At 41.0% G+C, this 21,843-nt stretch overlaps 1 protein-coding gene across 3 annotated transcripts in view; it reads right to left on the bottom strand.

Annotated features, from left to right (window-relative positions):
- LOC139626127 (carboxyl-terminal PDZ ligand of neuronal nitric oxide synthase protein-like) overlaps window positions 1-21,843 on the bottom strand; it is a 178,876-nt gene that overhangs the window by 58,130 nt on the left and 98,903 nt on the right. For all 3 annotated transcript variants that reach the window (XM_071486351.1, XM_071486350.1, XM_071486349.1), the window contains exons 6-7: window positions 12,178-12,319; window positions 4,760-4,929 (exon numbers count right to left, since the gene is read on the bottom strand). In XM_071486351.1, the coding sequence (XP_071342452.1) occupies window positions 4,760-4,929; window positions 12,178-12,319 (312 nt within the window). The remainder of the gene's footprint in view (window positions 1-4,759; window positions 4,930-12,177; window positions 12,320-21,843) is intronic.

Below are 21,843 nucleotides of genomic sequence, written 5' to 3'. Positions count from 1 at the left end.
TGTTAAACAGCTGAATAGCTTCGGTTTTTGTAACTCTGTGTCAGGACCCAGAATGTGTCTCAGAGTCCTGCTTTGGTGACTTTTGGTGATATGAGCAAACAGGTTTGTTTCAGTGAATTTGGAGCCTGAGGTGACATATCGCTCTCACTGGGGTCTTGATGAAAAAATTAAGAAACTCTGGCCGGGAGTGTTGCCTAGCAGCTTGTCTGTTTAATTATTTACCATTAATTGAGACTGCCTAAGGAACCAAAAAATTACCCAGAAGTAACTACAGATCAGGGCGTTTCTTGCAAAGGACAATTTTAGAGGCAAAGTGAAAAACAACATGGAGAGCTGAAAAACTAAAAACTTTTTCTTTGAATCAGGTTTTGTTCAGAAACCAGAAACAGAACATGACATATTTTTAGTTGTGTTGACAGATTTGCTCTCTGAGATAATTTGTTTGTCAAGAGGCAACCTTGACAAACGCTGCAACTTTCAAGCCACAGCCTCTCTCTCAAAAGCTCTCATGAATGTTGGTGCAATGATTTCTTTACATTTTTACTCTGTTGATTTAGAAACTACACCAGCGTTGTGTGTCGTTAGGTTTAAAGCTGCAGTAAGCTTCAAAGATCCAAACACTTCTAAAAAGCATAAATGACACCTGGATAATGTGAAAAAAAGGACTTTAGAGAGAAGCTCAAATGCACCTCCGCACACCTGGACAATGATTGTATGAAGTGGGTTTTGTTGTTGGATTGTCTAATTCAGAATGGTATAAATACTGTTGGCCGCAGCCCCACTCACCTACAAATGAGACATAAACTTTGTTTGAGGCATATTAAGACCTTTAGGCCACTAAAACACTTAATCAATGTTGGGGAAACATTGTGGATTTGGACTGTTTTGAAAAAGTCAGTGTCACGACTCTAACCTTATTCAGGATTATCTCAGGCCTGGAAGTTCACAGTGGAAAGCTCCAGGGAGTGGCTGTGCTTTGATGGCGGTGGGCTGATTAACCAGACACACATTTGCAAAACCAACCAGCTAGTCCTCAGCTCGATGCACCACAGTGAGCTGAAGATTCCATTGGTCCATTGGTCAAAAAACCCACTAAACCCGCGGACATCTGGATTTTGTTGACAGTGGAAAAGGGTACAAACCTGGGTCAAAAGACCCACCCACACACCCACGTGAATAAGCTAATTCCTGCCCCTTTTCCTGCTGTGATCATTCAGAGCACAGACACTGCAAACACACCTGCCCAGCACGGTGCTGTTAAAACAGAAACACTGCAGCAACACTGCACTTAGGCATGAAAGAGTGAAGAGTGCAGCCTCAAAATGAGTTTTAAAAAGGCACAATCTCAGATGGAGGCGTCTCACACGGAGGCTCCAACACTTTTAGGGGAGCACCAACCTGGAGATGAGATGTGACAAGTCAGTTTTACTGTGTCTATGCTCTAAGTGCATGTGCATTTTGGTTGAAAAAGGGTATAACTTTCCCAAATGACAGAAACTTCAAGGCTGATGACTGATTGGTTGTGCAAATGTATGTCAACCGTCCCCCCCCTTCCATTAAAGTGGAGTGCACAGCCACTGCCCAGAGCTTTTCTATGAGAGCATCCAGGACTGTCTCGCCCACTCTGTGGGAAACATGCTTCAAGTCAGAATTGAATTTAACCAAAACCATAATCTTTCCCTGCATAGAATTAAACATGTTAATCACACTTTAGTTGCCAGGAGCAGCTATTTGGGGAAAGCTAATGAAATGTTCTGCAGATATGTTTATGTGTATTTAATAATGTTTCTCCAAATTGTTTTGAAACAATAAACTATATTTCCCCTCGACAATGCAGTAAGGATGGAGCACCTGGAGCCGGTCCAGGTGCCCCCTCTCTCACTCAGCAGAGCCCAGGAGTGGGAAGTGATAAAAAAAAAAATAAAAAGATAATAAAATGATTATGATGAAACATTGCTGCCAGCTCCATGCAGAGCTCAAGGTCTGGAGCCAAAGAGTAATGTAATAAACATCACCCCGTACCCCCCTCTCTGCCCTCATCATGCAATGTCTTCCTCCCACTGCTGCCTCCATCAAAAACACAATTACACCTCAGCGTAGCACTGGAAATCCCAGCTACTATGCTGCTCCGCCAGCTGAGCCACGCAGCCGGACTCACACACCTCCAGCCGGGACAGAGAGCATTTCTTTAGTTATAGATAGACTGCTCCCGGCCAGAGAGCAGAGGCTCTGAGTCTGACTGAACTGTATCATATCTCTAACACTATCAGGCCGCACAAACACGTGAACTAGAAGACTAGTGCAGTAGCCCAGGAGCTCAGCTGCCAACATGCTGCCGACAGATTCTGAACAGAAACAGGATAGTGGCAGACAGAGAGCTATTTCTACACTTGGCAATAACGTGACATTACTGCTGCTTAATGTGTTTTCAAATCAAAGTCAGAGACGGTTTTTCATTTGGGGCCTCAAGGAAACACATCAGTAAACACGTAAGAGTAGAAAATCTTGTGTAAACTCTGGGTTTCCAGCGTTACACTCGGGGGTCAGCCTGGCAGGAGGTGAATGAACAGATTTCTGATTTCCTGCCAGGTTTCCATACCTCAACCTGAGCTGACTTCAGATTTTGATACGCTTTAGTATCAAGTCTGTGGGAGCTTTTTCCTTGACTTCTTTTCCCTGAACCCCATTTGTTTTCTTTGACTAAGCCAAAAAGTTCAACAGCATTTAACATCAAGGCAATTTTTATGATATTGTTAATGTTTTTTTGTTTTGTTTTGTTTTGTCTGGCCTTTACCACAGAGCTGACAGCAGAGAGAGGAGAGAGGTTCCCAGATGGATGTGCAGGTGTGTCACGGTTCATGGTGAGCACCTTAACCACTTTAAAAGCAGTCAACCCCCCTAGAGCACCCGCAGTATATCTTCTTTTCATAAATGAAGTGCCTGTCGAGAAAAATGTCAGTATATCCTTCTTTGCTCAGGTTGTACCTTTTAGCAGCATGTCAGATTTAAGGACATGAAAGCTCACATTGCTCGTCAAAAAGAAAGTCCAGTAGCTGCCAGATGAAGGAGCCAAGATCATGATAAATGTTTTTCTTGGACTATGACCGTGTATTGACACATGGTATTAGAGAAAAAGTAGTTTTATTTATGTCCTCCTAGTTTTATAATTGCTTTTTTCTTGAAGTCAGTGCCAAAACTCTGAAAATGTGATGCTTCCTTCAGCACCGTAGGTACTAAAGGTACCGTAGATATCATACAGTCAGGTCCATAAGTATTGGGACATCGACACAATTCTCATCTTTTTGGCCGCTATACATGCCCATGCCATTACTTGGCCCATTACTTTTGGTCCCTTAAAAAGTGGGAGGCACATAAACAAAACTGTTGTAATTCCTACACCGTTCACCTGATTTGGATGTAAATACCTTCAAATTAAAGCTGAAGGTTTGCAGTTAAAGCACATCTTGTTTGTTTCATTTTAAATCCATTGTGGTGGTGTTTAGAGGCAAAAAGATGAGAATTGTGTTGATGTCCCAATATTTATGGACCTGACTCTAGGTGCTGGAGATGTGATTCTTCCAGGACTGACGAGAGCAGTGTAATAACACTACATGTGTCCCAGTCTGACTACAAACTCAAGGGAAGAAGAAGACAGGCACAGTGAACAACATGTGGAATGACAGCAGCTGGAATTACAGCAGCGATCGCAGCTGCAGCTACAGGCCCACAGAGAGAAAAAACACACCTGACTAGTGTATGGAGATATTTTGTATTTGACGTGGATCATCAGGGACAAGTTACAGATGACCAAAAGCCAGTGAGCAAACAGAGCCACAGGCAGCAGGAAACAGCTGAGACTTATCTGAGCAGCTCAAAGACAGAAGTCAGATCTGCACACAGAGCTCAGGCTGAGTGAGTTTCAGTTGTTAACCTTATAAAAAGCTTAATGGGAAAACAGTATAAAAGGACAGATTATAAAACAGCTGATATATAATTAAAGCACAAGACTAAATGATTAAATGAAAGCACTTTTTAGCAATTTATTTTAAAGACAGTCACAGTTTGGGCAGATGTGATGTCCACTGGGAGCTGGTACCAGCAGTGGGCAGCACAGCGGCTGAAAGTCATTTCTGTAGGCACCACTAGCTGACCAGCTCCTGCAGATCTTAGAGACCTATGGTGGAAAGAAACTGCTGGAAAGGATTCTGAATGAGGAAAGGTGCAATACACATTCAACCAAGTCCAGCCTTTTCTGTCAGAGTCTGCACTTTTGTCCAGTCCTTGAAATACTGTGTGTACTTCAGAGAGACGCTATGACAATTAGCCCTTCTCTGAATAAGTATTCCAATTCAGGACCAATGATACCAGCCTCGAGCGAATGAACCTTGACCTCAGGAAAGCCATCTTGCAAAAGCCAAAGGAATATTTTTTTTTTATCTTCACTGAGATCGGTTCTTATTCCCAGGCTGCATATCTTCCCCAGAAAAATCCCAAATCTCAGCAAACCACTTTGAAACTAAAATAAGTTGATGATAGTTCAGTTTTACTTATAATTCTGTCAGTTCTTTCTAGTGCGCATCATTTTCAAGACATTATTTGTTAACAGCCATTTGTCCACAGCAATGTGATGTTTGTTGCCACACATGGAGAAAGCTCAGTAGGAGATTTGACCTAAAAGCCTCTGCTGTTCAAAGGGAACAAAAAAAAAAAAAAAAAAAAACTCCACATACTGTACATAAACATACATGATGTAATTTACCTTGTTGTCTGTGTGGTTTAGATCAGGTGTCTTGGCTGTGGCGTCCAGATCAGTCACTCCTCTGTTGAGGTTTAACTCCTCTGCCGCCGACACCTGGCTCGCCTCCTCCGCATCGATGTCCGTCTCCTCGGCGGCGACCGTCGTCTTCTCTGCACCTGTTAGCTCCCGAGCTGAGCCGAGGAAAGTACACACACACACAGGTGGATAAGCACGCACGCCTGCATACACACATGTGGGCATGAGCATGTACACACGCACACATGAGGCGGACACACAAATGGACTCGAGTAAGAAACATTATACAGCCATAATATCACATATGTGTGACTATGTCTTTTAAATAAGCCTAAAGACCAAGTGTTTTAGCTGTTCAATAGTGCAACTCTCAAGCAAATAAACAGTGAGATTTGTCCCCATATTTCCACACAAAGAGCTACAACACAATGCAAATACGAATATACAACTCTGACAGCACTCTCCTGTTTCTTGGGTGTTTCCATTTAGTGTTCTGAGTTTTTAAACAGCATACGAGTTGCGGTTAATGCATTTTTAATGGGACATATTGGTGCAAATGGGATACAGTTTGTGGTTTGACTGAAGGAGATATAATCAACAGTGGAGATCAACAACGCTAAAAGTATTAAATCATTCACTGAAACACTTGAAAGATTTTAAATATTCCTATAAAATCAACACAGAAGTCTAACTTCTACTGAAAGGTGTTGATTTAACCAGATTGGTTTTGAAAACCTTCTCAGAGCTTTTAGACTGTCTCTGCCTTCAGCGGTCCGAACTGTGCAGAACATTTTACTATTTCAAGTGTATTTGATTTGCCTCACCAGAACAAAAACCCTAACACTGTTTGTCACAGTTGCTGGAACACTTCCTTCCCTCGACTACAATGCCTCAAGTTGTTGGCTGTGTATCACAACCTCACCCAATTCAAAGTAAACTGTATAACTGGAAAACTACAAGATCCCAGAGCTCTGGTACATTGTTAATTGCATTTGTAAAGCAAAGTTATCCACAACTGCCTGTGAGACATAATTGCATTTGCTTTCTGCCAACTAAAAATAACTAGATGCACTAGGCACTACAGGGACTGGGGTCACTTAAGTGGTAAAACTATTTCTACACAAAACAGATGTCAAGTAGTTATTCCAGTTCCAGTAAAAAGAAATAATTTTCTTTTAATTTCATTTCATAATAATTTTAATTATGAAAACTACTCAAAATAAGTTGATCACACTATATGCTTTGCAAACAGGGACACAAACATTTATGACAAACAAAAATCTTCTTTCTTTATTGGGACAATGTGTAAGAGTTGGCCAACTCTCGAATTCATCCTCCAAACAAACAGGGGGCAGCATATTACCAGAAAGTATTATAAGAATCAACAAAATGCACCCTTTGGTCCCTCCTGCCCTTTACCCTTCCTCTGTGCCATAGTCAAATTTGCCACTGGGCACAATGGGAGAAATCCTGGTGGGCAAAAAATTCATAATGTTTTCACTTGCCCTCCCTGTGTGCCTGTCATTCAGGGTGCACATGAGAACATGCTGCATTAGGGCTGGGATCATTGGCCAATCACAACAAAGTTTCAACTCTGCCCCTCACGCTAAGCTAACGTTAGCTTGAATAAGTTGACTCATGGGGGACTCATGCCTTCCACACTGGTTTATCTCACAGTCTGATTATGTAACTGGTTGTCTATTTCGGTTATTGTTAGACTGATAGCGACGACTTCACACCCAGTCTGCCCAGTCAGAGAGACTGGGAGGATGTAGTGGTGGTGGGAGGAATGTGAGGGAGAGCAGCTGGGGCAGCAGCATTGACAGCTGAGCTTGAAGACGGAGTGGAGGAATGACGCTACAACACAGGTTTACAGCTACTAACAGTTACTACTTCTTCATCCTCTCATGTTGGAGAGCGGCCGGACTGGACGCTACAGTGAGACAGTCTTGAGGTACAAATTAACATTATGAGACAGGCTGGGGCTAGCTGGTTAACATGCTAATTTCAGTAGATAACTCTGCAACACAATACATAGACGTCTTTGATATAATGTTTTCACCAAAATACATCTCACCCCTTTAAATTAGCATAAATGAGCAATTACGAGCAAGGAGCTCTTTTCAATAATTAAACTAGGCCTTGATGACTACTTCGTTTATCAGGGAAAGTGCATGTTAAGTAAAACCAGTATTGTTTGGAAACATCAGGGGAACAGTTTACCATCTCGGGAAATATGCTTATCACGTAAAAGAAACATCTGCACTGGCTTTCGACTCATCTGGTAACACATATCAAGATCACTAATATTTTTTTTAATTAATCCATACAGAAATTTTAAGACACGTGAAAAAAAAATCCACAGTAGAATTAGTGAGTCAGGTAACGTGTTGCTGAAAAAGGCAAAAAGATGGTGGGAACCGGGTAAGAAACAGAGAATGAAAGGAAGGGGGGAAAAGGTGACAGTTAGCCTGGTTGTTAAAGAAAAGCTGGAGGTGCTTTGAACAGGAGGTGACATTTTTCTCAGTTTCCTGATCACCACAGTACTCTTCCTCTGGCTCCTCTTCTCATATTCTCCTTTCAGCTGCCAGGTCAGTGATCTTTTTCCTTCCTTATTCACCCAAAGAGACTTGATTGTAATGGAGAATTAGACTGAATGTTTACTCTGCTAAAAATGTGCTTGATCTGCCTTGCCACATATTTTTATCAAACTGGATCTGATCAGCTATTCAATATATTCTTTGGTGCCCATATTTTCTAGCTGTTTTCTGTCTTTCATCTCCATTGCTGCTCCTTCAACCTCTTACCCCTGTTGTCCATCCTCCCTCCACCATCATCCTTGTCTGTCTCTTCTTCCACTTAAGCTTGACTTCTTCCTCCTCAGCACCCAGCTATTAACGCCATCCTGTCAGTCCACTTAAATCTTATCTCCAGCAATCTGGCACATGCACAGCGTACCCTCTTCTCCTCAAAACCTCATCCTTGATAACCTGCTGCCAGCTCCAACCTCACTTCACCCCCCATTACTGCTCCTCTTCCTCCCGTTCCCTCCAGATCTGTGCTGTGCTGTCCTTCCTCCCACTTTGTGCTGCTGACATGTCTTCCTCCCCTCCTCCATTTCACCTCCTCTCACTTGCATCGGTTTAGATTTAGTTGAATTTCGGTTACGGGGTCATATGTTGTTGCTCTTGTTACAGGGTAATCACCTGTGATATACTCTTCGTTAGTGAATCATTTTTAATCCCCCACACCAGTGACAGCCAGGGCCGGAGACATCATCTTTTTCTCGTGAGCATGATATCTCAGTAACATCGTGAGAGAACTTCTTCAAATCTGGTGGAAACTGTCATTTGGATTCAAAGATGAACTTATTATAGTTTAGTGATCAAAGGTTAAAGGTCAAGCTCACTGTGACCTCACAAAACACATTTATGGCCATAACTCACAAATTCACACACTATATTACTGAAATGTCTATAAAGTGATGACATTTTATGTCCAAAAGGTCAAAGGTCAACTTCACTGTGACATCATAAACACCTCTGGCTATTATTCAATGCTGTCACTCAGGAAGGGGAGATTGTGACCATATTTCCTGCAATGTGGCTGGTTGGTGGAGGCATACAAACACAAGGTGGTAATTCTAGTTAAGTATTTATTTTGGTAGTTTGCTGTCATGCAGATAGACAGGAAACATATGGAGAGAGAGGGGAATAACATGCAACAGAGGCGAAAAAAATGAAATTGGAGACATTGCATTTATATGGTATGCATCTTGGACTACTAGTATTTTAGATTTATTTTTATCTTACCTTGTGGGGTCAGATGAACCCCTGAGCAACATTACTATCCTCTTTGTGTTGGTATTATAATGTTACTATATGTTAAATGTGCAGTATAGAATAGTTTATCTTATCTACTAATCAGTGGTATGTTGCAAACTGTGTGATTTGTTTTTCTTGAGTTGTCATTTTCTGGTTTCTCCTCTGGAGATAAAGAAGTTATAATAACATGCTACTGAACTGAAATAATTTGCCTTATTTAAGTCACTCACCACTTAAATAACTCAAAGAAGTGAAACTACATTGGAAACAAGTCTAAATACCTTGTTTGGATAAATGTTTTTTTGTTCTGTAGATTTATTCCACAGACAACATTAACGTTAGTGAATATTGCTGACAAGCAATATTCAGTAAGAACCTCCATCATGTGTCCTGCAGGCTTTAATTCAGTGTTCAGTACTTAGCGTTCACTGAGCGGCTAAATGGAACTGCCTGTGGCACCGTTATGTCTTATGCTAATGTGAACTATAATGATAGTTTTCCACTGAGTGGGCATTATTAGTTCCAATGATGTAAGCCATTCTATACATGGTTGTTTATTTTCTAATGAGATTATATTGTTTATATTATCTTGTAAAACTTTGTACAATTTTTCTGAAACGTTGCAAAAAACTTTTTTTTTTCTGAGAGCAAAACATCACTTTTTCTGCACTTTTCTCTCTCCTCTTTTCTTCTGACTCCCTGCTGCTCAGCCTAGTTCTCCATCCTCTTTCCTCTTCTCTAATCCACTTCTACATTTCATCTTTTCTTCTTCCTCTATTCCTTTCTCCTCTAATATCCATCTCTTCTTCCCCCTTCCCCTCCCCTATCCATGCTATCCAGATTTCTGTTTCACTAATCCATGATCTCCCACTCTCCTATCCCTTCTCCTTTCATTGCTATGATAATTAGTTCTCCAGATAAGCTCATTGGCTGTGCACGGCGGCTCCTGTGTTGCTTAACACACCATGACAGCAAGTGCGCGAGTGTTTGTGTGTGCAGGACTGCAATTGTGTGCATGTGGGGTCATTTCACTGTGTGTGTGCATGGATGTACAGTTATAGCATGTGGGTGATCTCTGGGCTCATCAGCATGTGAAAGCCAGCTCGTCTCTGGAGGGCTGGAGGAGGCTGTGCAGATATTGTACCCCAGCCTGATGCTCTCACATCAGGGGGAGGGCTGACCAGCACTGGCTGCTGTAATGACTGGAACGGTGGATTGAAAAGAGCCGAGTTCATGGACTCTTCCAACTGCTGAATCTCCGTGTCTGTCATCTCGGACCCCCCTCGGAGCCACGTGTCCCCGCGCTGCAGTGAAAGCCATCCTGTCCAGGCACGAGGCAGCGGATAAAAGTAGCTCATCCCACCAGTGTTGTTGTGCAGTCTTTCTTTGGGTTGACTCATCCGTGACATTCAACCCAAGCATTGCGCTCTCCTGCTTGCCAACTTGGGCACAATGCAGGCAGGAACCACGTCTGTGTGTGTTTATGTGTGTGTGTGTGTGCATGTACAGCACAATCTGTTTGTGCTAGCTGATGAGATATGACTGTGAGAACTGTGTAGGTGTTTGTGCGCGGTGGAGGATGTGTTGACGAGGCTTCAGATTTTCCATTATTTTTGGACTGTACATTCAATTTCCACCATCTCCACCGTGTCCTTGATGATACAGTTTTTACATTGTTTTTTTGTTTTACTGGATGACCTAAAAATAAACTTCCACCCTTGTTTGTTTATCTTGTCTTTCTAGAGGGGTGACGAATGAGCTCTGCACCTCTGCTGAGCTGAAACCTTGTTCACATGGGGGTGGATGGATCCTGGCTGCTGCTCCCTGGAACTCTTCCTTCCTGACCCACTTCCCTCCAAAGCCCCTTTAAATGATTTAAAGGAACACTGCAGCTTATTACAGCTCAGGTTGTACACAGCTCGACCATCAGTTTTATGATTGATGATAACAATTCTCAACTCAACAACGTGGAAATGTCAGGACACCTTTTTGAGTATACAAAATATTGTGTTTATTAAACATGGACTTTCAGGGAGAGAGGCCATACATTTAATGAGAAAACTGTTAATGCTGCCATCTGGCAAATAAACTGATTATGAAACAGGACGCATCATGACGTTGTGATCATTATATAGTATGTGCCTTCTCTACTAAAACTATTTTAAAGGTCCCATATTGTATAAAGGTAGATGTTCATATCTTTTTTGATTATAAAGCAGGTCCAGGTTCTATATTAATATTGTGAAAGTATCAAAGTGCTCAGTCCACAGGGGAATACACACAGCCTGTATTCGGAAACTGAGCCTTAAAATGAGCCGTCAGGACTTCTGGAACTTTGTGATGTCACAACAAAGCAGTCACTGCTCTCAGCCATGCCCCAAACCCATCCCACCTGGATCCGCCATCCAACCATGCAGGATTTTGTTTCTCTGAGTGTTGACCTGAAATCTGCTATGTTTTTATTTGATCACTCAGAAAACAGCCAATCAGACTAGAGACTCAAAGACTCTCGTCTGATTGGCTCCCAGAAGTGTTGTTACTAGAGCTCCAGAGAGAAGCCTGAAAGAGGAGATGTAAAACTACATTGAGATGGTTTTTGGTTCTTAAAACCACAAATTTACCTTCTTATGGATATCAGCAGTTCAAATAAAACACAGGAAAAGTGTAAAACATTGGACCTTTAACATATTTTGATGTAAAATATTGTGGAGGAATAAGGTTGTACTCCCACACAGTATCAGCACAGTTTAACAACATTTTTTCATGGACTTTCTTCAAAAAGTACACTGATTCTAACCCACAGCCAATGGCCATCTATAAAAATAACATTACAACTAGAGTTTGAACAGCCAGTGGTGGTCAGACAACACATATAAACACAGATTAGCAAGGTAGCACAACTTCTGTTTGCCATGTGTGTCTCTCTATTCAGACAGTTTTGTTTTGTTTCTCAATTTTTAGACATATTCAAACATTTTTCCATCTGGATCCAAACACACCCTCTGTCTCCTCCATCAGCAACACTCATCTCTCTGGCACACTGAACCCTGAACCGTTACATCAACTCCACTCACAGGTGACTGCCTCTGCATTTTCTCTATTGTTCTGCTTTTCCAAAAAAAAAAACTTGTGTTCTGTTGTGTTTACCTCTGTTGAACCACCTACTGTGTTTTGTGCAGGAAAGATGTCATACCCCGCGAGTCTGATGTGTAAATTGATGACAACAAATTGATGTTAAATGACACTAAAGTAAGAAAAGAACAACTACTGATGAAAGTCTGATGAAGAATAAGAGACTTCTTTACTTTCTGTACTTTTTCCTTTGATCAAAACGCAGCGCCCCCACACCAAACATTCCCCCTGCACTCTGTTTTCCTCCTGTCTAATGTCACCTTCTCATTCCTCAAAGTTACCATATAATTTAGAAGTGAACAAGCACTCAGCACAGCTGTCAGATTTTCCAATAACTCCTGCAGCAGCGCAGCAGAACTAAACGTTTACACGCAGTGCCAGAAAGAATGAGATGCTGACTGTGTGGCAGGTGCGTGTTGGTCTGTGTGTTCGTGTGTGTTTGTGTACCTGTGACGGAGGAGTCATTGCCGTTCTTCTCGCTGTGGCAGTCCTCCTGTCCGTCTGCGTTCTGCTGCGTGTGCTGCAGACTCAGTTTGTGGCAAACCTCGAAGGCCTGGCCGACCGTCCGGACGATACGCATGGCCTGACTCTGGGTGGGTGAGGAGAGACAGACAAAGACAGAAATACTGTTGTAATTCTAAGAACGAAATCCGTAACACCTTTAAGCTGTCATTTGTTTCAAAACACACATTACTGTGCAGTGTTTTCCAGTCAAACATCACACATTTCATCCTGCGTTATGTCTTTTTCCTTGGTTTTTAGTTTCTTTTCTTTACTTATCCTGCAACCCAGTTCTGTTTCCAGGAAACACTACAGTCTTAAGCTTTTTTCCACTAGTGTCAGATTCAGACTGGACCCAGATGTGAACAGAAATTTGTGTATTTAGTATCAAACAGACACATTAGGCATTTCATATATGTAGGTCACAGAGTCAGTTTCGAATTCAGTGTCACTGTTGTGTGTGTTTACCATCCACAGGGTCATTTCTATGGATTGTTATTTTATATCCCGTGGTGCATTGAATTAGCTCGGACGTGTCTGCTTATCTCCCCTCTTCCTCTTTCCGCCCCTTTCTGAAAAGTCCGGTCAAGTGAAAACAACTTAGGTGACATCTATCTGCCGTCTGCCCTCTCTTGTCTGGCTTGTCAGACAATAGAAAGGTACAGAGGCAGAAAAGATTTCATTTTAAAGCACAGAGCAGAACAGATGCCTCATGGCCTGAGAGCCAGAGCACAATCAAGACTCTGCCAAAGGAAAAAATCCTCTCTCATCCCCATGATCAACTCTGGAGTGTTCACAAAAACATATTGTGACCTAAGACAGAATCAGATGAAAAACTACACTTTATTAGTTGCTCCCGAGTGTTTTATTAAATATGGAGCCTAGTTTTTGCATCATCGAGGTCCTGGGCCTTGGCACAGACACACATATTCTGATCATATCTGATCTGCATTACTGTAAAAAATATAATAAAATAAAATAAAAAGCACAGTGATGTCCACTGAAATCAAATTTAGATCATCAGAGCCTGTATTTATACAAAAATATTACAGCAAACTAACTACAGAGTATCTTGTGTTTGTAGAGCTGTTCCTCCCACCATGGAGGTCATGTTTTCACCCATGTTTGTTTAATTGTTTGTCATCAGGATTACATAAAACATACTGAACTGATTAGTACCACACTTGGTGGAGGGATGGGGCATGAGCCAGAGCAGGAGCCATTAATTTTGGTGCTAATCCAGTTAAAGAGGCAGATTGAGGAATTATATTTATCACTTTCCTTAACATTGCAACATTTTTGGAGAATTTTATCAATTTCTCAGAAAATAATTTATTGGTGTAAATACAAAAAACAGACATATTAATTCTCTACTAAAACTCTACTATGACTTTGTAGAGTAATAATACTCTGGATCCCACAGACGTGTAGGATTGTTTGGCCCTGGCTAAGGTATGCGCTCCATTCTAGTTTTATGTCTTGATATGTTTTGAAAGGGAACATGAATAGTGTGAAGAGTGTGACTATGATAGGCACCTTTAACTTTCCAGAGACGGACACCATGATGGTAAATTAAAAAAAGCCTAAACCAACTTTAGCTCTTTCTTCATTTGTCCTTCTGACACTTGTCTTTTTCTCTTTTCCAATTTGGCCAAAAGTATTAATACCCTGAAGCAGATAAGACAGATGGCTCTGACAGCATCGAGAAAGAATAAGATGAACTATTGTCAGTTGAAGAAAAAAATTGCTTCAGAGCAGACAACACATCAAACTAACAGAGCCATATAAAAATACTCAGTCAGGAGTGTTGTCCTGTGTGTTTAAGACCTTTATGGGGTATAACTGCGTTTGCACTTTTTATATGATGAGATTGTTCGGAGATGGGAATATATACCCTCACTCTCATCTTTCTCTCACTCTCTTCCTCCTCACACCCACTGTTCAGTTTCTTGACGCTGTGCTGTTCTCTTCTTCTTCATCCCCACAGCCACTCACCTGTCTTCTCTTCCTGCTCTGTGGACACTCTACTCATGTCTTTTCACTCCATGCTGGTCCTCAGCTTGACAGTAAACATATGTGTTTTCCTTTGAAGAGGTTTCCAGAGCCAGTCATACAGGGGACGAGAGCAGACGCTGGTGTTATTGTACACAGTCAACACACCAAAGGCTCAGGCTCCCCTAAGTCATACTGTCTGACCGTCTGGAAAATGCACAATCAAACACAACACTGTGCCCACGCTTTTTTTCCTTTATGTGTACCTTACTCTCTTTCTAAGCCCAAACTGAAACTTTTCAGTGACCTCAAAGAAAAGAAATGTACCGACTCACCCCAAAATCTCATCCAAATGTCAACATTTTTGTGGCCATTTTTCTAGTTCTGGCACAAGATGATGGCGTCCCCGTTCTACAACCCCCTATTTCTAATATTTTAAGACTGAACACAAAAGTGCAGGATTGATATGTAGTGGTAATAACAGCTTCTAGGTAAAAAAAGGTGAATTTTTAGCAGGTACTTTAGATCCAAGACTGCAGCAGGCAGCTTCACTGTACTCTTTAATCTTCGGTACAGGAAGCAGAAGAGAGTCTGTGCATCTGAGGGCACTGCAGAGGTCAGAGACATGTCTTTGGAGCATATCAACTATACAGTCAAGTGCTAGTGTGAAAATCTATGTATATTAAAAAACCTAAAGCCAGTGCAGGCTTAGAAGGAGCAGAGATGTGAGGTGGGTTCTTTGCTCAAGTTAAACACTACCAGCAGAGTTTTTATAAACTGCAAGTCTTTTATGGACTTTTTTTGGGAAACTGGAATGCATTAGAGTAGTTTAACCAAACTGTAATAAAAACATGCAAAAGCTTCTCTGTATCCGACTTCGGAGGGGGGTCATTTAAGTGTGGACCTAAGCCCTTTGAGGTGATATATGACGAATATACTTGATGTATCACAGCTTGTTCCACATGGGATGTGATAAAAATGAGACCTTTGAAATGTCTCCTCAGTGATTCTTGTTGAATACATTTGTTTGTTGCTTTGAGCTCTGTTTTCGTTAAAGGTCAAATTTAATTGGTTGTGATTTCCCCATTTTTGCTAATTAAAAATTGTTTCTATAGAAACCACAAATGAATTAGACAAGAATGCAGGCAAATGCTGCAGAGACTAGAATCATCATACTGATTTGATTTTATGCATCAAAGGGTTCAATCGCACATTTATAAAGTGCTTTAAAGGAGACTTAAATATATATATATATATATATATATATATATAGCCTAAAAATATTGAAATAATATTCATAAGCTGTATCACTCAACCCTGATTGAGGCAACTTTTGATTTGTGATATTAGGCTGTATAAATATCATATATAACACATGTACTGTTAACTTTAACCACTCCTAACTTTAACCATGACCGTGATCTTTCTTTTTACAATAACCACTGAGTTATACTTGGTAACCACATCTTAACCACAGAGGTGGCTGATCAGAAAAAAACCCTTTCTTGAACAGTTGTATGTTGTAAACTCCTTATAGATGTGCCCCGTCAGACTATTCAGTGTTATTTACACCTTTGTTAAATGGATTGTCACTTCCAACACACTCATCTTCATCTTTTCACTCGCTTTCTGTCAGGTTGGTTGTCCTGTACCTGGACTTCTTTGCTAACTCTCCAATGGAGCTCCAATTACAGCTGCTGACAAGACTCCTCAGAGATTTGTCACTCAAATGCTAAGACTGTATATCCTGCTGTAAAGATATGAACCAGCTCTTAAGTTGGACATCTGTCACTATCTCTGTCTCTCTCTCTCTCTCCCCATCACTTTTCCCCTCTGTCAATTCAACTGAATAAATGTACCCTCTCTGCATCTCTCTCTCTTCTCTATATATCAAGCTGCCAGAGAGCTGGATCTCTGTAGCAGATAGGACCAACAGTCAGAAAGCGTGATGCATTATTTATCCCAGATTACCCACAGAGGTTCAGCTGTGTTTTCTCTGCCCTCTTGGAAGTTTTGGCACAAGCAAAGAGACAAAAGGGAATATAATGCAATCCACAAAAATCAGGGTAAACAACGAGGAGGATGGCAGGGGAGTAACTTCTGATTAAAGCCTTTTCTCTGACTCTCTCTTCCGGTGATGAGCACATTAATGTGTCTTCTCTCTTGTTTTCTGTGTTTACATATTCACCCCATCTCTCTACAACTTATGCATCCATTACTCTGCGCATGTACCACAGCGATGGCTACCTCTGGTTTATTTCTGCTCCCACTAACCTGATCCAACTTAAAGCAGCAGCAGAGTTTTACTTTCATCAGCGAGACAGTGGTGAAACTCTAATGATCAGGGGACAGACGGACCTGATGTTCAAACACTGTGCTTGCTTTGAATGCTTTAGTGGGAGAAATAATACTGGGCAGAGTGTGAGTGTGTGAGAGAACTGTGGGTAAAATAAGTACTAATCAATGGACACGTTTGTTTGTGTGTGTGTGTGTGTGTGTGTGTGTGTGTGTGTGTGTGTGTGTGTGTGTGTGTGTGTGTGTGTGAGCATGAGGTAGGTGAAGTGAGAAGAAATGAATTCATGATGCCTCAGTGACTCTTCTGAACCATTAGCTCAATTTCCAGTCTGTGCACAAAGCCAGAGAACATCATACAAACATACACACACTGTCACACACTATGCCCTCAAACTAGACCTGGGTACGGAGCCTACACCAGTAACACAGCAGAGCAGCATATGGAGCAGGTCTGCTGAACATGTGTAACAGCTGTCACAGCAGCAGAGACTCCAGTTTAGCTCCATACACTGCTGAATAATTACAAAATAAAAGTTTCTATTCCTCTCTGTTTCTCTCCACCTTTTGTCTCTCTCTCTCTTCTTTCCTGGATTTGTTTGATTAAATGAACAGCTGGACAGCATTTTTAAGCTCATCCCACCACGGTCAGAAGGAGGGTAGCGATGAGGGGTTGAGGTGCACTGACCCATTCAGATGAACTAATAAGACATTTTGACAGGTTGCATTAAAGAAATTGGTGTGAAATAATTCACTAAGCAGTTGAAATGTCAAAATGTTTGCCTCAGCCAGTGTGACCTGTAAGCCTAATACTTCTGTTTCCTCCCACAGTGACAACACAGGCAGGTCAGGAAAAGTGGGAACTGCAGTGTGAATTTGAGTGTAGATGTGGTGGCCTACATGTGTTAACACTGGGACAGAAAAAACAGGTATAGAAGATGATGATGGTCGGGGTCTATTGTTCTCATAGACAGGGTTCAGGTGTAGATGACTGAGTAGACAGCAGGCTGGATAATAGGCCTGGGCCAATATTCAATAATACTAAATATTATGATATTTCCCATTAATTTGATACTTTTCATGATATAAAAACCAGATTTTTATTAGTTTTTTTTTTTGCATTGTCTGCCCTGCTGCTGAGTTTCACCGCTTTGCATACTGTATATTGAACTCTGGCATGTGACAAACGAAAAATTAAACTTTGAAGTGTTGTTTAGTGGCAGCATAACATCGTAAATCACGGTATTTGGGCTGGAGTGTATCCAGATATTAAAGGTGTGTCCTGCAGTTCACCTAAATGCCAGACTCAACCTACCCCTCCACCTCAGATGGTCTGACTAATCAGTGAAAGAGAAAGAGTCAGAGACGTTGGAGAGTACGACAGACTTTATCATGTTTCATAAAAGGTACACACGACCAATAAAACAGTATTGACTTCTGCCTGTGTTTACATCTGACTTCTGACACCTCATGATCGATACAGCACACCACTCACCTGCTGTGTCAATATGATGCAAACACAAAACACACATACACTATGTATACAATAACATGCTCAATAATGACTGAATTCAGCCTCTGCTGTAAAAGCACCACAGCCTTGACAAAGAGGATAAATTAGATAGAGAGAGTAAAAATAAGACAGAGAAAGAGAATAAAAGCTTAAGACAGACAGATCATTTCACTGATATATGGTTATTCAATACAAACTGCTGAAAGGCTATTAAATCCAAATATCTTAACCAAGCTGTGTCCAGAAAAAAGTCCTTACCATCAATCTGTCTAGAAACAGCCTCATGTCACTTTATATCGGTGTCAATAATGAAACCATTGGTTCTCAGCTTCTGTCACAGGCCCAGTCCTGGAGCTTTACCCACACACACTCTTTACTATCTAAACCCAGCTCACATTTTTACACCACCTCACAACATCGTTTTAGACCATGACTGCTTTTATCTATCATGTAGCTCACTCAGTATTTTCAGATGTAATTATCTTTGAGCAATTTTTCAAAAAATAAAAAATGTTCATAAAGTATTTCGGGATCATTTGGGCTTTGTAATCATCCTCGAAGGCAGAAGATTAAACTCGTCATCTTGAAGCCATTAGCTGACACAGAATGACAGCGTATGGTTGGAGGGCATCTATCCAGGGAGAGGGAACTCAATTAACACTTGACACAATAACCACAGCTCTCCCTCCATCTCATCAACCAGCTGTGGAGGAGAGATGAGCCCTTATCCATCATAACCATTAGACAAATAAATAAATAAAAGACCAAAAGATGTTTTTAACGCCATTATTCGTTGTTTTTATGATTTCAATGTAGTGGGTGTTAAGTGCATTTGCATAACTTTCCTTATTAAGAAAAATAAATAAATAAAATGTGTGGCCTGTCAGTATAATACTTACAATGACAACATAATAAAAGCACATCTGGCAGCTACAAGGCTTCCACTCAGCAGCAGTGATTGGATGTTTTGTGTTGTAGTCTATTATCAGGTTTAAAACACCATAACTGGGTTTTATGTTTTACGTCTTTAATCCCAACGCTCAGCACTGGCATAAAACTGAGAATCTGACCTGAGGATGAAAGATCACAGACAGGCTTCATCCCCTGGGGATCACGAACGTGCTAAATGTGTGTAAATTTTATGTCCCATTTGATCTTTGTGTTTCTTGTGTATAAACAGAAACTCTAAGGATCCATGACTGTGACAGGGGGCTGTGGTTATAGACAGCAGGGTGGAAGGCGGACCTCAGAATCAGTATCATTTGTTCAGAGTGCACAGACATATTAATAAAAATGTGATATTTATTAATCACCCGGCGTAAATCCGCACTCCAACTCAGGGATTTGCAGTGGTGGCATCAGCCATCTTTTCTGCTGTTGTCTGCTGGAGCAGTCGCACTGCTGGAAAAAAAGAGGCGGAACAAACTGGCCCGCAGGGCCTCGGCTGCCCCCCTGGACACCGTGGAAGTGGAGAGAGACGAGGATGATGGCTAGATTTCAGGTCATCCTGGACAACACCTCCCACCCCCTGTACAGGTTCCTGTGTACCCTGGGCAGCTACTACGGCAACAGGCTGCTCTACCCACGTAGATCCTTTGCCCCTGCAGCGGTCAGACTCTGCGACAGCCGTCAGCACTGCTCGCAGACAGGTCTCACACGTGCCCTTTCATTATTACCAGTGTAATAATTATTATCACTGTAATGTGCCATGTCTGTGGACACTGAACTGCTCAACTCTGTGCTCTGTGTTTATATATTAATGCACCATCACTTTGATGCAGTTACATCTCAGGTCCTGAATCTTTCTTTGTTTTGTATATAGTATATTGTGTATTTATATAGTTATGTCCTTTTATATTCTGCTCTCATCTTGTTATGTATTGTCTGATTTTTGTTTAGATTTGCTGCTGTAAAGCTGAAATTTCCCTCCATGGGGTCAACAGCGTTTCATCTGATCTCATTCAGTATTCTGATGAAGACTCCCTGCTCTCTGATCACTCCCTCTCCAGTTCTATCAGAGGCCAGGTCATTCATTAGCTTCCTTTAAACTGTCGATTCGAGGAAGAAAGAGGGAAGAGCGAGAGAGCATGAGGGAGAATGGGAGAGAGAGGGGGACACAGCCTGTCTGAGTGTGAGAAGTGATAGGCCACTAAAGTCTTTTTATGTCGCTGTGATTTAAAGCGCAGCCATTCTTTCACTGCTGGTAGTTAAGAGGGAAATAAAGTCTGCTTAATCTTGTACTCAATCTCACACTCACAACCTTCCACACGTCAAAACACACTCACACCAAACCACACACTGCCTCAGATGACATTTTTATTGCATGTTTGATATGTATATCCCTTTTTCATTATGGTAGTGTTTCATTCTCTTTTTGTCTCGCTCAGTCAAATTTCTGAAACTTTGCTGTTCAGAAATGATCACAATGTGTTAAAAGACAGAATTATATTGCATATGTATGAAGACTGTTTCAAACTAATGTTTTATTTTATGTATGTTTGTACCGTTATATTTAAAGCTGCATTGATACGTTTTTTTATATTCGCAATGGTTTAAATGAAAGGTGTCATTTGTTCTAACAAATCCTCAGATAGATCTGAGGGGACACTTAAATTTAAAGACTCCCATTCGTCACTTGTAATCAGTCAATAAACACTTAATAAATGGTTTATAATAGTGGTGTTGCAATAAATCAGTATTGATGACAATCATGATAGTTGTGAATGATATATTGATATTGTGTTATTTAATACACACATGATAATATCAATAGCCTTGTGGATCCTTTGTTTATCAGCTCATCAGTTTTCCTTTTCAGTATCCATTAAGTCCTTGTTCGCTTTTGCACAGTTAAGGTCACGGACTCTCTCTCTACCTCGCTACATTTGTATTTGCCAAAGAAGAAACAAAACACACAATTAACAAAAGGAAAGATGAGTTTGACTGATAGAAACATTATCATTTTTTAAATCTTCTATAGATATCCCAATATTATTGTTATGTTGTAGAAATCTGATATCCTGACAGCCCTAGTTTAAAACATACTTATAATGTCGTTGATTTGTGTTTATTAACAGCTGTAAGTCCTGCTATAGACACCCATAAGTGGATGGTGCTGTATAAACAGATAGTGAGAGACAATATAGTAAAACAGTTGTAACTGTTGATAAATACTGCACATTAATGAATACTTTGAATGTTGATTATACACGATCAATAGACTTCAAGTAAATTGTTACCAAATATTCCTCAGTTTTGCTGTGCTGAGCTTTTTGGTGTCTTTGAGCTCATTGTTTTTGGTTCACCAGCCTTAAAATTTCCCTGTTTGGTTCATTATTACCACTCACATCAACCTTGTTTCCAGTCACAGCTGTTTTCACTAAACTCACTGTACTGTACCTGACCAGCAGTAAATGACAGACAGACGTAGTTTGCAGTTAGCAGGTGAACACAGTGGAGTGTTGAGCTGCTAAAGAGCTAGAGTGAGAAAAAAAGAGCTGAAAGGAGAGTGAATATTGGATTTATCTGCCATGTTTTCAAATGATTCCAAATTCGTAATTAAAATAACTGCACTATGTCTGCTGGATGAGTAAATAGGCAACAGCTTCCATGTTCTGCTGTATCACCTTTGTGAAGAGGTACTATGTTAGTGTGTTTACAGCTTGTTGTGATTCCCCCAAGTGGCCACAAACATCCCTCACAGTTGAGCCAAATGAACTTTTCTTTGTTTTGGTAACTTTATGTTGCTGCACCAGTGCGAATGCTTTCATAGCGCAGGTTGCCCCCATTCTGTCAATCACCAGACAGCCACAACA

This window comes from Trachinotus anak, unplaced genomic scaffold (genome assembly GCF_046630095.1).
Source record: "Trachinotus anak isolate AG129_WGS33_773 ecotype Australia unplaced genomic scaffold, CSIRO_AGI_Tana_v1 ptg000010l, whole genome shotgun sequence".
Classification (NCBI taxonomy): Eukaryota; Metazoa; Chordata; class Actinopteri; order Carangiformes; family Carangidae; genus Trachinotus; species Trachinotus anak.
This window is presented reverse-complemented; position numbering and strand designations above follow the sequence as displayed.